Source organism: Danio aesculapii, chromosome 19, assembly GCF_903798145.1.
Source record: "Danio aesculapii chromosome 19, fDanAes4.1, whole genome shotgun sequence".
In the NCBI taxonomy this organism is placed as follows: Eukaryota; Metazoa; Chordata; class Actinopteri; order Cypriniformes; family Danionidae; genus Danio; species Danio aesculapii.
Window position 1 is genome coordinate 20,174,256 of NC_079453.1, and position 13,639 is coordinate 20,187,894.

The window sequence follows — 13,639 nt, forward strand, 5'->3', positions numbered from 1 at the left end:
TGCACCAACCCTAGTCAAACACACCTGCTTGTAGCTTTCTAGTGATCTTGAAGACACTAATTAGGGTGTTCAGGTGTGTTTGATTAGTGTTGGAGCAAAAGTCTACAGGGACACCGGCCCTCGAGGATCGAGTTTGCCCATGCCTGGTATAGAGCAAACACTAAACATAAACATATTTAACCTGCAGTTGCATAGTATACAGTGTCTTTACAAAGAAAAATTGATATCTGTGTGTACAGTACATGTTCAATGAAGTGTATTAAGTGTATGTGTAGTCTTCGATGTCCTCAGCTGGTTGGCATTTATTGTCATGAAATAAGTGAATTTTGTTCACTGAAGCATGTACAGTTGAAGTCTGAATTATTAGCCCCCTCTATTATTAGCCCCCTGTTAATTTTTTTCACCAATATCTGTTTAACAGAGAGATTTTTTCAACACGTTTCTAAACATAATCGTTTTAATAACTCATCTCTAATAACTGATCTATTTCTTCTTTGCCATGATGACAGTAAATAATATTTGATTAGATATTTTTCAAGACACTTCTATACAGCTTAAAGGCTTAACTGGGTTAAATAGGTTAACTAGGCAGATTAGGGTAATTAGGCAAGTTATTGTATAGCGATGGTTAGTACTGTAGACTATAGGAAAAAAAATAAAGCTCAAAGGGGCTAATAATTTTGACCTAAAATAATTTTTTTAATAAATTAAAATAGTTTTTAAAAAATGTTAAATTGTTTTTATTCCAGCTGAAATAAAAAAGATTTTTTTTCAGAAGAAAAATTGTTATCAGACATACTGTAAAAATTTCCTTGCTCTGTTAAACATCATTTGGGAAATAAAAATAAAAAAAATCAAAGGGGTGCCAATAATTCTGACTTCAACTGTATATACATTACACAATGTTACACAATGATTAAACTAAAAATGTGTCTCTAAAAGTGGACTAAAATAACCGTCTTCTCATTTTGTTTCTCTATTTGTTGACAGGGATTCTCTAAAGACATTAAAGTGCCGAAGTCAAAGTATGTGGGCTACATTAAAGACTATGAGGGGGCCACACTAATGGGCTGTGAACTGAACCCCTGCATCCCTTACACTGAGTTCTCTGTCATCATCAAGAAACAGAAAGAGGTGTGTGTGAGAGAGAGAGAGAAAGAGATGTCAAAAAGGTCCCTCTGTATCGTGAAAATTCATGATTCAGTTTTTTTTTTTCTTTCTCTCAGATCATTAAGAAGCTTATAGAGCGCAAGCAAGCCCAGATTCGTAAAGTCTACCCGGGACTGTCCTGTTTCAAGGAGGGAGTTCGGCAGATTGCCATTGAGAGCATTCCAGGAATACGTATGTCTCCCTTTTATTTATATGTACAAAATGAGTAATAAAATTACATTTTTAAATTATACACATTTAGTACATTTTCATATATAAATACTTTTATAAATCATATATCATATATAAAATATGTTGAGTTTATAGTTTGAAGAACTGTGTTATGCTTGTCATGACTGCAATCATTTTTATCAAAAATACAGTGAAATATATTTAAATAAAAAAAGCGACTATTATAATTTTTAATACATATTTTATTATATGTGTTATAATCAGGGCTAGCCGCTTTGGCTGGTTGAAAATTATTTTTAAATTGCCAGTGCTGCCTTGTCACAAAAGATTAGAATTATAGTTTAAGACCGCTTGTCAATATCCGCACAAATGTGATTTTAGAATCGAGAAGCTGCATGACTGATAAGTGTTCGCGCGAGCAAAAGAAAGCAGGTGAATTCCGAATGAGAGAATGATCAGGCGCACGGATATCCTTGCTCACTGACGACAGTGTCGTACACACAGCTGATTAGATGCGCGTGAGTGCTTAAAAGCTCCCGTGTCCCGTTTCCTTTGCACGAAGCAACCGTGGCTGGAAACGCAACTGGTGCGGTCGTTTCTCTTTGAAATAGACTGAAAAAAGCGGTGCTCGTGCAACCACTGTCCTGCTGCTTTTAAGAGCTCAAGATTTTTTGTAAGCAGCAGCGGTTGTCGTTTCCACTTTAACCATTCTTTGAACAGATTATTAATATGCTTAACAGTAATGTTTTTCACCGGCTTTCTTTTGCTTGCAGTTATTTTTGTTAATGTGGTTTAATTATCATCCTTCACAATAACATTGCTTTAATAGGTGATTAACTTTCTATTTATCTATTTAACTGGTGATCTGGGAGCTTTAGCCTGGACAGAGTACTGTGTATAGTTTTAGATACGCTAGAATAATTTTTTATTAATTGTTTTTTAAGAACATTTTCGTAGAATAAAAATATATATTTTGCTAGTTTTTACACATTATTTAAAATTTATGGCAAGGAAATAATTAGTTTGATGTGGCCAGAGAAAAAAAAAGTAAATTCTTAGTGTAGAGCACTAAAAAGTGAATATAAACCGTACAATGTCACACTGAAAGCCTGTTTGCTCTTGTTCGTTGAGCAAGGTAATAACACACACAAAGAAACTTAAATTAAAGAGGAAGCATGTGGACATAACACAACATCTATAGGAAAACTACTAGCCACAGTGGCTAGTGATCAAAAAAGTTAATGTCAAGGCCTGGTTATAATGTAATTTATTCCTGTTATTAAAAGCTTAATTACTCCAGTGTCAATCCTTCAGAAGTCAGTCTGCTGATTTTATGCTCAAGAAACATTTTGACTTTTAATAATTTTTTGAAGAAACTTTAATATTGATATATTCAGGATGCATTGATGAATAAAAGTAAAGACAAAAAAAATGTAGTTTTGAATAGTAGTGTGTATACATTTATTGGTAAAACTTTACAATACAGGACATGTAGTAATATTAATTCATGCACAAACAAAAAATGAGCAATACATTTATTACAGTATTTATTCTTGTTTGTTTATGTTTAATGCAACTACAGTTGTTCATTGTTAGTTCATGTTAACTCAGAGTGCATTAATGAATACATTATTAAATGTTGAATTATAATTAATAAATGCTGGACAATAGGGCAGTACAGTGGTGCAGTGGGTAGCACAATCGCCTTACAGCAAGAAGGTCGCTGGACAAGCATTGTTCATGTTAGCAAGCTCCATAACTAACTGTATTAAATGATGAATAATAATAATATTTATAATGAATAATAATATTATTTATTTAATGGCAAATAATCATTTGAATTTAAATGAATGCTAAATAAAATGTAAAATGTTATTTACTTCTGTGTTTGGACAGGTGAGACGGGCTGGAAGCCTTTAGGGAAAAGGTGAGTGTGTATTTAGTTTACCAAATCTTGAAAGGATAGTTAAATATTCTCTCACCATCCACTTGTTCCAAACCTATTTAACTTTTTTTCAGTTGAGGTCATTACACACTGAATCCAAACTTTTCTCATGTTTTCGCACGTTAAAAAATAAACTCGACCTCACGTTGTGCTGCCTCCAAAACTTTTGTTCATAAAAAAATTGGAATCGTGTTTGATTTTGTTTCCCATTTTTTCGCATTTTGAGAGGTGTTTTGGCAAACTTTTCAATTCAGGGTGAAAAACATGATCCAAAATGAAAATCAGAATCAGAAAGAGCTTTATTGCCAGGTATGTTCACACACAAGGAATTTGTTTTCGTGACAGAGCTTCTACAGTGCAACAGGATAACAGAGACAGAACAAAATCAGATAATAAATATATTTTAAAAATAGAAGTAGTGAATGCAAATATACAAATTGACAAGTGTATGTACAGGTATTACTATATACAACGTTATATGTGCAGCTATTATGTGCAAATTGGCATGTAAAGTGTGTTGTTAAATAAGTGTATATGTGTATAAAAGTGTATAGCAAGTAGTGATGTTGGTTTCGCAATTATTATCATCAAGTGTTCATGAGATGTATTGCATGAGGGAAGTAACTGTTTCTTGGTCGGGCTGTTCTGGTGCGCAGTGCTCTGTAGCGTCGACCAGAAGGTAAAGTTCAAAGAGGCAGTGTGCTGGGTGTGAGGGGTCCAGAGTGATTTTAGCAGGCCTTCTGCACTCTCTGGATAAGTACAGTTCTTGGAGAGTAGGGAGGGTTGTACCAATGATTCGCTCAGCAGTCCGAACTATTCGACATAGTCTTCGGAGATTAGATTTGGTAGCTGAACTAAACCAGACAGTTATTGATGTGCAGATGACTGATTCAATGATGGAGGTGTAGAACTGTTTCAGTAGCTCCTTTGGAAGGTTGAACTTCCTCAGCTGAGAAAGAAAGTACAGCCTTTGTTGAGCTTTTAAAATCGTATCCACATGTGTGTGTGTGTTTATACAATACAAATAGGTTTTTATAATATAAGACAAATGTTCTGTGGTTTATTGTATTATTGTATGCTAGTTTCTCGGCGTGTGTCTGTCTGTGTCTCCAGATATTAGACAGACTGCCAGTCTCTGTTCAGGATCAGTTGATTCAAGGAAATTGGTGGTCTTCTTTTTAAAATGTGGATCCAGTATCACTAGCATAGTATGAAACTTCAAATGGGTCAGAATAATCCTGCAGCTCTTTGATCTATGGATGGGATGGACCCAAAAATTCCTCTTTCCTTTTCTTTTTAAGCAGAGAGAAGCCATCTTCTTCACTACTATTTTATTATTTTAATTAATATGCATATTTATCAATAAATATGCATCAGATTCAGTGTGCAGGATTTGTGTGCATGACAAATCAGTATTCCGTATTTCCGTATTTACAAATTTCGTATTTTGTTTGAATATGGAACAAATATGGAACAAATGCATCCAAAAGTTTCGGACAAAAAACAATATCTCAGACTATTTTGTGCAAAGACCTTCGAGCCTTGGACTCAACAATGCAGACATAAACGAACTAGCGACGATCAAATCCGTCTGTTGTTTCTTTGTGTCTGTTGCATCAGGATGAGTTTTTTTCATACCTGCAGGTTGCAGTAGTCTGTATTGTCATTCCAAATGGGAAACCAGAACTAGTGCTGCACACTTACAAACTATAAACAAAGCAGCATACTTCTTTCTGACCACAGAGGGTTTAACTCGTGAAAATATGTTTGATAAATTGATAATCCATATCGTTTGCAAATATTTAAAGGGCCATGAAACCCCAGCTGTATTTGTTGAAATAAACAAATAACTAATAAATACACCATTGTGCCTGCCACAAATACTGCACTGCACTGAAAAAGCAAACCGCTGAAATCTTAGCATGCTACGTCTGTTGTGAAAAAATTGGTCTAGCACACAGAACTTCGGGTTCAGAGGACGGTTGTAATTGCTGTACAACCATTTAAAAAAATCTCAAAAAATGTGTTTTGGCGTTTTGTGACCCTTTAAAGAAGTGCAAAAAAATCACAGCCAACTTCTTTGTGTTCCTTTTTTGACTTGCGTAGTTTGAATAATTTTGTTACTTCAGATTTTGTTCTCCTGCTTTGACTTACAGCTGAACAGCCAATCAGAATGTTTCTTTCATCAATGGCCAATGACGATTCTATATGCTGAATAAGTTAAACTCCATCCGACACGAGCCCGATGAGAAGCAATATGTGGAACACACCAAACAAACTAGCCTGCCAGAAACTCAACGATGTCCCGATCAGTTTGGTCTGTCCCGACCTATAAACAGAAATCAAGATCATTTAAAAAATCTTTGAAACCTGTTGCCACTGACTTCCATAGAAGTTCCTACATAGGTTCTTAATAGCTACCAGTTACCAACATTCTTCAAAATATCTTCTAATGTTCATATTTAGTTGAAGTATCTCTTTAAATAAATATGTGGGTTCATATTGGTGTCATTTTGTTTTATAGCAAAGAACTGAAGGATCCAGATCAGTTGTACAGCACCTTAAAGAACATCTTAACACAGGTCAAGGTAATGTACTATATATCTGCATTGCTTTACATGTTTAAAAAACAACATGTACGAATATGATATAAAATGGCTAATGGAGAATGTATGTTTTACCCTTTAGTCACACCCAAATGCATGGCCTTTCATGGAGCCTGTAAAGAAGAATGAGGCACCTGGGTATTATCAAGTCATCCGCTTCCCTATGGGTAGGCAAAAAATGTATTATCTGCCATGCAAATACACTTCGGTAATTTTTTTAAATAAATTATTTTAAGACAAGCCTATTCTGCTTTCCAATGCTGTATGTATTTAATCAAAAATATAGTAAAACTATAATATTTTGAAATATAATTTTAATAAAAAAATTATCATGCAAATTATTCCTGTAATTTTTAGCAGTATAAAATCATTTAATGCTGATTAGCTGCTCTATTATGATCCATTATTACTGGTGCTCAATCATTAATAATTATTCTTATAATTAGTGATGATGAACACTTTGCTTCAACATTTTGCTAAAATACATTTTACTTTTATTTTTAAAAGAAGTTACTAATTATGCATTTTAATTGAAATAAAACATTTCTTTTTAAATGATAAACATTTTTACTTTCACCCTTGAGCAATTCAATGTGTCCTGATGTATATAAGTCAATACATACATTTTTAAGGGGGCTTTTGAGTAATACAGTTTTGCAGTCCAACAGTTTCTAACACTGATAATAATAATGAGATGACGGCAGATCATCAAGGTTATTACATTGTGGTATTTTTAAATTTGTTTTAATTTCAGTACTATTTTTTTATTTGCTCGACATTGCAGTATAGTCTTAGTTCATTTCATAAATGGCTTTGTTAGTTTTAGTAAAATGTTTTGTGAGCACATTTTTTAGTAATTGTAGTTTAACACATCCCGTGTAAACCAAAGTTAATGGTTGCATGGCTTACATTAACACTTGTGCAAATCTAAACGTTAAATAATTGTTTGAACAAGTACTGAACCCAAAAACCATACAAATGTTCTGAATAAAATGACCAATTATGAATTCAGCTTTCATTATAAAGATCATACCGAATATGAAATTAAACATACCTACAGTAGACTGCATCCAAAATGGCCTACTACTTAGTAGGTACTGCATTTGAATTTAAATTTACTACTCGACAGTTAGAAAAGTATGTTTTACACAGTATGAATGTGAGCAGTATGAATGAAACTCGGACATACTACATCCGCCATTTTATCATGATCAGGTGACCTACCCTCGTCAGTTGTGCCACTTGACACCCATTCATGAATTCTCTCACGGTGCATCATGGGATAGTGTGGCATGCATCGGATGCACGCTTCAGAATCTCGCCAGAAGTTTATGCTTCTCGCATAAAGTGTTTTTCAAATTCTATGAATTTGGACTTTCTACTCGGCTTGCATTCTGATTTTAGTGTACTACAAAGTATAGAAGTATGCGATTTCGGACACAGCCCTAGTTTGCATTTTTAGCAAAAGCAGAAAATATAGAACACATGCTTTATGGTTATATAGAAACTATATTTTTTGTAATAAATCGTGTGCTTGACTGATGTGTTTGACTGTAAAAACACCATCAACAGGTTCTTTTCTAAACCATCGCAGGTCACACTGTAAACAATGCTGGGTTCCACACAATCATTTTGTATTGGGACAACATGAAGAAATTAAGTTAACTTATTAGTTTTTACAAATTTAAGTGGATTGTACATCATACAATTACGTTTTGCCCCCAAAAATCAAGAATTGTGATGTTTTAGCTCATTTTAAATAAACAAGATGTAATTTTTCACAACAGAATGAGTGCTTATGAGTTCTTAAAACAATGATTTATTTTTGCTAATTATTATTTTATTTAGTGTTTCAGTGTTAGTTTCATTTAGTTTATCATTTATTGTGAATTTTACTATTTTATTTTTAAGCGAACAAAAATATTTTAGTAATAGCTTTAGTCTTCATTTACTAAAATAATCTTGCAGATCACTGAAAAACAGGCTCATTGGATCAACTTAAAAAATACTTCAACTTTTTACACCTAAAACTTAATTATTACTGAAAACCATAATAAATTAAGTGGAAACGAATTAATTCATGTAGTTGTAACAAAAAGTTTTCACTTTTTATAGTGTTTTAAAATGATTTTTGATGGATCATGTGACACTCAAGACCGAAGTAATGATGCTTAAAAATTCATCTTTAGATCACAGAAATGAATTACATTTGAAACTGCATTCAATCAGTAGGCTAAACAATTATTTTAAATAGTACAAATATTCCACACTTTGACAGTTTTTACTCAAGTAAAACTTTAATCAAGTAAAAGCCGCTTTGGTGAGCAAAATAGGCTTCTTTTGAAAAACATTACAAAATCCCAAACTGATCCTGAATCACTGTTGCTTGTTGTAGACCTGAAGACGATGAGCGAGCGGCTGAAGAGTCGTTATTACACCACGCGGAAGCTGTTTATGGCCGACATGCAGAGGATCTTCACTAACTGTCGAGAGTACAACCCTCCCGAAAGCGAGTACTACAAATGTGCCAATCTACTAGAAAAGTTCTTCTACACCAAGATCAAGGAGGCAGGCCTCATCGACAAGTAATCGAACCGAGGGCGCACGCATGCAGTTCGTTTCCCTCTCTCTCTACCTCTTTTTTTAGCATATTTTACTCCATTTATGCTCTATGGAAGCTTGTTTCCTCCACAGAATTATAAAAAACAAGTGTTTTATCTCACAATTTATCTATAATTTTGAGTTTACATCTCACATCTTTGGGAATTTGACGTAATAAACAGTTAACATCTTGTAAATCAGACGTTTTTTCCTCAGAATTGCAACTTTGTATCTTGCAGTTTCACTTCAAAACTTGCAGTTTATATCACATTTCTGATAAAAAAGTTAGATACATGCCAAATATATGCAGTCATAATTGTGTTGGAAAGCCTTGCAATTGTGAGAAAAAAGTCAAAGCTGTGCCATCAAACTGATAATTATAAGAGCATATAAACACAAAAGTCTGTGAAAAAACACTTTATGTGAAGTTTATAGCTCTTAATTGTGAAAAAATAGATGTATATGGAGGTATAAACTCAGAATCGTGAGTTGAAAGAATTGCAAGAGCCTTTAAACCTGAAATAAATAAACAATACAGTTGTGATACACAGAATTGCAAGATATTTCTTTAGCATTTGCGATTGTAGTTGTGTAACTTAAAATGGTGAGGAAAAAAGTCAGAACTCCAAGTTTATATTTTTCTTAGAGCTTATCTATTTTTTAAAAGTTTGAACTGTGAGATATAAACTCTCTTCAGAGTTGATGTTGTCTCTGGAAAAAAAAAATCATGTTAAAATCGTGAGATAAAACGTCACAAAGAAATAAGCTCCCATTACCTCTATAATTTCTGCATCAAACAGAAATAAAGGTGGGTCATTCCATGTCAAATAAACTACATTTCAGAAAGTTTCCTAGCTCAAATTTTTGATTTTGTTAAACAAAATTCAGAAGAAACACAGACAGATAGTAAAAAAAGGCTAAATATTAAATGTCATGGAAGTAAAATTATGGAGTACTACAGAATTTTATCAAAAATGACAATATGCATTTAGTAGAAATGTTTTTTTGAAAGCATGTGTCAACTCTGAATTGTTAAAAAAAAGTCAGAATTGTGAGATAAAACCACAAAGAAACAAGCTCGCATAAGCTCTATCAGTAATGTCAAACAGAAATGAAGGTGGGTCATTCCATGTCAAATAAACCACAATTTCAGGAAGTTCGCTAGCTCAAATTTTAGATTTTGTTAAACAAAAGTCAGATGAAACACAAACAGTAAAAAAAAAAAAAGGCTAAATATTAAATGTCATGGAAGTATAATAACAGACTATTACAGCAATTTATCAAAAATGACAATATACAAGTCCTTTAGACATCAGGTATCAACTCTGAATTGTGAAAAAAGTCAGAATTGTGAGATAAAACGTCACAAAGAAATAAGCTCCCGTTACCTCTATCATTTCTGCATCAAACAGAAATAAAGGTGGGTCATTCCATGTCAAATAAACCACATTTCAGAAAGTTCCCTAGCTCAAATGTTTGATTTTGTTAAACAAAATTCAGAACATAACAATAAAAAGGCAAAATATTAAATGTTGGCGACGCGGTGGCGCAGTAGGTAGTGCTGTCGCCTCACAGCAAGAAGATCGCTGGTTCGAGCCTCGGCTGGGTCAGGTGGCGTTTCTGTGTGAAGTTTGCATGTTCTCCTCGCTTTTGCGTGGGTTTTCTCCGGGTGCTCCGGTTTCCCCCACATTCCAAAGACATGCGGTACAGGTGAATTGGGTAGGCTAAATTGTCCGTAGTGTATGAGTGTGGATGGATGTTTCCCAGTGATGGGTTGCAGCTGGAAGGGCATCCGCTGCGTAAAACATGTGCTGGATAAGTTGGTGGTTCATTCTGCTGTGGTGACCCCGGATTAATAAAGGGTTGAGCCGAAAAGAAAATGAATGAATGAATGAATATTATGTCATGGAAGTATAGTTACGCAGTACTTAGAGTCGCAATTCGATTCCAATATCTCTGGAACAGAAGTATATAGGGCTTTAAAAATGAAGAATACTAAAGAAAATTGTGTTAAGAATGAGAATATAAAAGGATATCTCTATTTCAGGAGTTACAGGCATGTAAACGCTGGAAAAAATATTTTTATTCAATGCAGTTGCTTTGATAGATGGAAACAAGATATATTTATACTATAGTTTTAAGATTTAATGACATTTCTCTACAAAATACATACATCAGCTGTATGCAAAGTGACACGTTTATTATTCTGACGCCTGATAATGTACAATTTAACCGAATATTTATCACAACTGCGAATAAACCATATGAGGGCGTCCAAATAACCAAAAAAGAAAACAGCATACTAAAATAATACATACCAAAAAGTTGTTTGTTAAGAACCAAAATCTTAAAGGATATTCAGATATATTTAATAGGTCTTTTGAATGCTCACAATAGCCATTTAATACATCAAACAAATATTAGTAAAAACTCGAAAAGTGGGCGTACACAGTACAAATTCTAATGGTTGGAAAACACACACACACATTACGAATGAGTTTGTTGTACAGATGAAGTCATATTACACAACTTTATAACCTGCCAAATTCTGAAACAATCGCTTGAAATTTTGCACAAAACCTTGGAGGTAGGAAAAAGCCTCTCTCTCTCTTATTCTTTCTCTACTCCTGATTGATCAGCTTCGGATAGATTCAAACATCGGCTCGTTCAACCGCACACACCTCATTAATTAACGTTAAATGACACCGATGTAGCCAAAAAAAGGTTTTATACGGTGCTGGTACCTTGTTGGTAAACATTATCTTACAGGAAGTAATGACAAACGTGCTGTCAGTAGCTTTATCTCTATTGTATATATAGAATTTGTTAGTATGATGCGTCGCCGCTATTGGTTTTAATGTAAAGTAACGTTAAATTCAGCCTTTGCTGATGAAGTGATAGCAAACACTTGAACAGCAACAACACTCATGTACTCTGTCATTTGTGCTTGATTGCCTTCTACACAACCTCTCGTTTTTGGGTGTTTATACGGACACAACAACGTTAGCGTTTTCAAAACGTTCCACTTTGTAACCCATTTTTAGATGTATGTGTTTTCAGTCCCAGAAACGTCATCGTCGTGTAAATTAAGATGCAAAACACAACTGTAACTCAGCTAGTAAAATTCCTACGTACTGTATGAGCATTTTGCGATATCCAATAGCAAAAAAAAAAAGCTTACATGCTCGAACAGCAGCAAAAACTTTGCACTGGTTATGCCTTTCTTTATCAAGCTCTGTGTTCAAATAAAACGCAATTGGACTCCATATTGTCAGTTTGATCTCCCTCTTCAAAATGGTGGATTGTTCAGTAAACACAGACTCCCATACATTTATTAATTGGCTTTCATCACTATTTAGGGTTGTCTTTCTTCCAGATATTTTCCTACATGTATCAGAATCACACTTTTGAGCTAGCAATCTTTGGTTATTTTGACATATAATGACCCAAGTGTTTAAAGATTAGTCTTTGGCGTGTTAATACAGGTGAAATCAGAATTATTAAACCCCCTTTGAACTTTTTTAGTCTTTTTTTAAATATTTCCCAAATGATGTTTGACAGAGCAAGAAAATTTTCACAGTATTTCTGATAATATTTTTTTCCTCTGGAGAAAGTCTTGTTTTATTTGGGCTAGAATAAAAGCAGTTTTAATTTTTTTTTTAATATATTTTAAGGTCAAAATTATTAGCCCCTTTAAGCTATTTTTTTTTTCGATAGTCTACAGCAGTGTTTCCCAACCCTGTTTCTGAAGCCACACCAACAGTTCACATTTTCAACCTCCCCCTAATCAAACACACCTGAATCAACTTATCATAACACCAGAAGAGACTCCAACACCTAAAGTTATTGGGTCAGAAAAGGGAGACATCCAAAATATGTACTGTTGCTGTGCCTCCAGGAACAGGGTTGGGAAACACTGGTCTACAGAACAAACCATCATTATACAATAACTTGCCTAATTACCCCAACCTGCTTAGTTAACCTAATTAACCTAATTAGCCTTTAAATGTCACTTTAAGCTGTATAGAAGTGTCTTGAAAAATATCTAGTAAAATATCATTTACTGTCATCATGGCAAAGATAAAATAAATCAGTTATTAGAAATGAGTTATTAAAACTATTATGTTTAGAAATGTGTTGAAAAAAATCTGCTCTCCATTAAACAGAAATTGGGGGAAAAATAAACAGGGGGGCTTATATTTCAGGGGGGTTAATAATTCTGACTTCAACTGTATCTCCATAACCACCAAATGTGGAAAAAAGTCATTTTTTGGTCTTAAAAAAATTCCTTCTGCCAAAATTGAGGAACAATTTTACGGTATGTGTGGCTGGATGCAATTGGTGTGCATGTGTTCATGCTTATGTGTATGTGTGTGAGTGTACATAATAGTGCAAATCTGTTTATATAGATCAATTTTATGAAAAGCGATATATTTTATATAGGAGATGGCCGACAACTCGACTAAGATAATTACTCTAATTAGCTAATGTTGTATCTTCAAACAGCACTTATTTATTATTAAACCTAAAGCGATGGTGGTTCGTACAATGAAGATTCCTAATCAGAAACTTGCACATTTCTGTGCGTATGGTGACATACATTCCTTGTGCAGCAAGAAAAACAGTCTTAATATGCTTCATCCTCATGGCTGTGCTTCTGATGAGAACATGCAACCACGTGCAATGACTCGTACTATTGTTGTTTTGTAAAATATTTGTACTTTTAAGAAGAGATGGGCTTTGTACTACATACATGGGAACGAGGGGATAAAGCTATTTTAAGGTCTTTGTACCTCTTTTAAAATGAACTGCAAATTTTATAGAATGATTTAGAGCAACTAATGTGAAAATGTCTACTTTTGTGTTAGACTGTTTTAGTAGAGGGTAATGTTGCACAAACTGCACAATTCTTTTTTGTTTTTGCACTTTTTTGATATAGATATTGTTAAATCCAAGAGAAAAAAAATCAATCATTCACTTCTTGTGTTAGAACACCTGTTAATGTATATGTTTATCGGTTATTTGTATGCCATGTGTTTTGGCTGACCAATTAAGGTGTTATTAAAGGGGCAGTTCACTCAAAAATGAAAATTCTGTCATCATTTACTTTCCCTCCACTTGTTTCTTTCTTGAGTTCTCTTTCGTA

General features: G+C 33.9%; 1 protein-coding gene across 1 annotated transcript in view; it reads left to right on the plus strand.

Moving 5' to 3' along the window:
• Positions 1-10,990, plus strand: part of kat2b (K(lysine) acetyltransferase 2B) — a 58,798-nt gene extending 47,808 nt beyond the window's left edge. Inside the window, exons 13-18 of the mRNA XM_056479294.1 lie at positions 991-1,134; positions 1,227-1,341; positions 3,238-3,268; positions 5,811-5,874; positions 5,975-6,059; positions 8,288-10,990. Of these exons, the coding sequence (XP_056335269.1) occupies positions 991-1,134; positions 1,227-1,341; positions 3,238-3,268; positions 5,811-5,874; positions 5,975-6,059; positions 8,288-8,481 (633 nt within the window). The 3' untranslated portion in view covers positions 8,482-10,990. The remainder of the gene's footprint in view (positions 1-990; positions 1,135-1,226; positions 1,342-3,237; positions 3,269-5,810; positions 5,875-5,974; positions 6,060-8,287) is intronic.
• Positions 10,991-13,639: the final 2,649 nt, after the last annotated feature.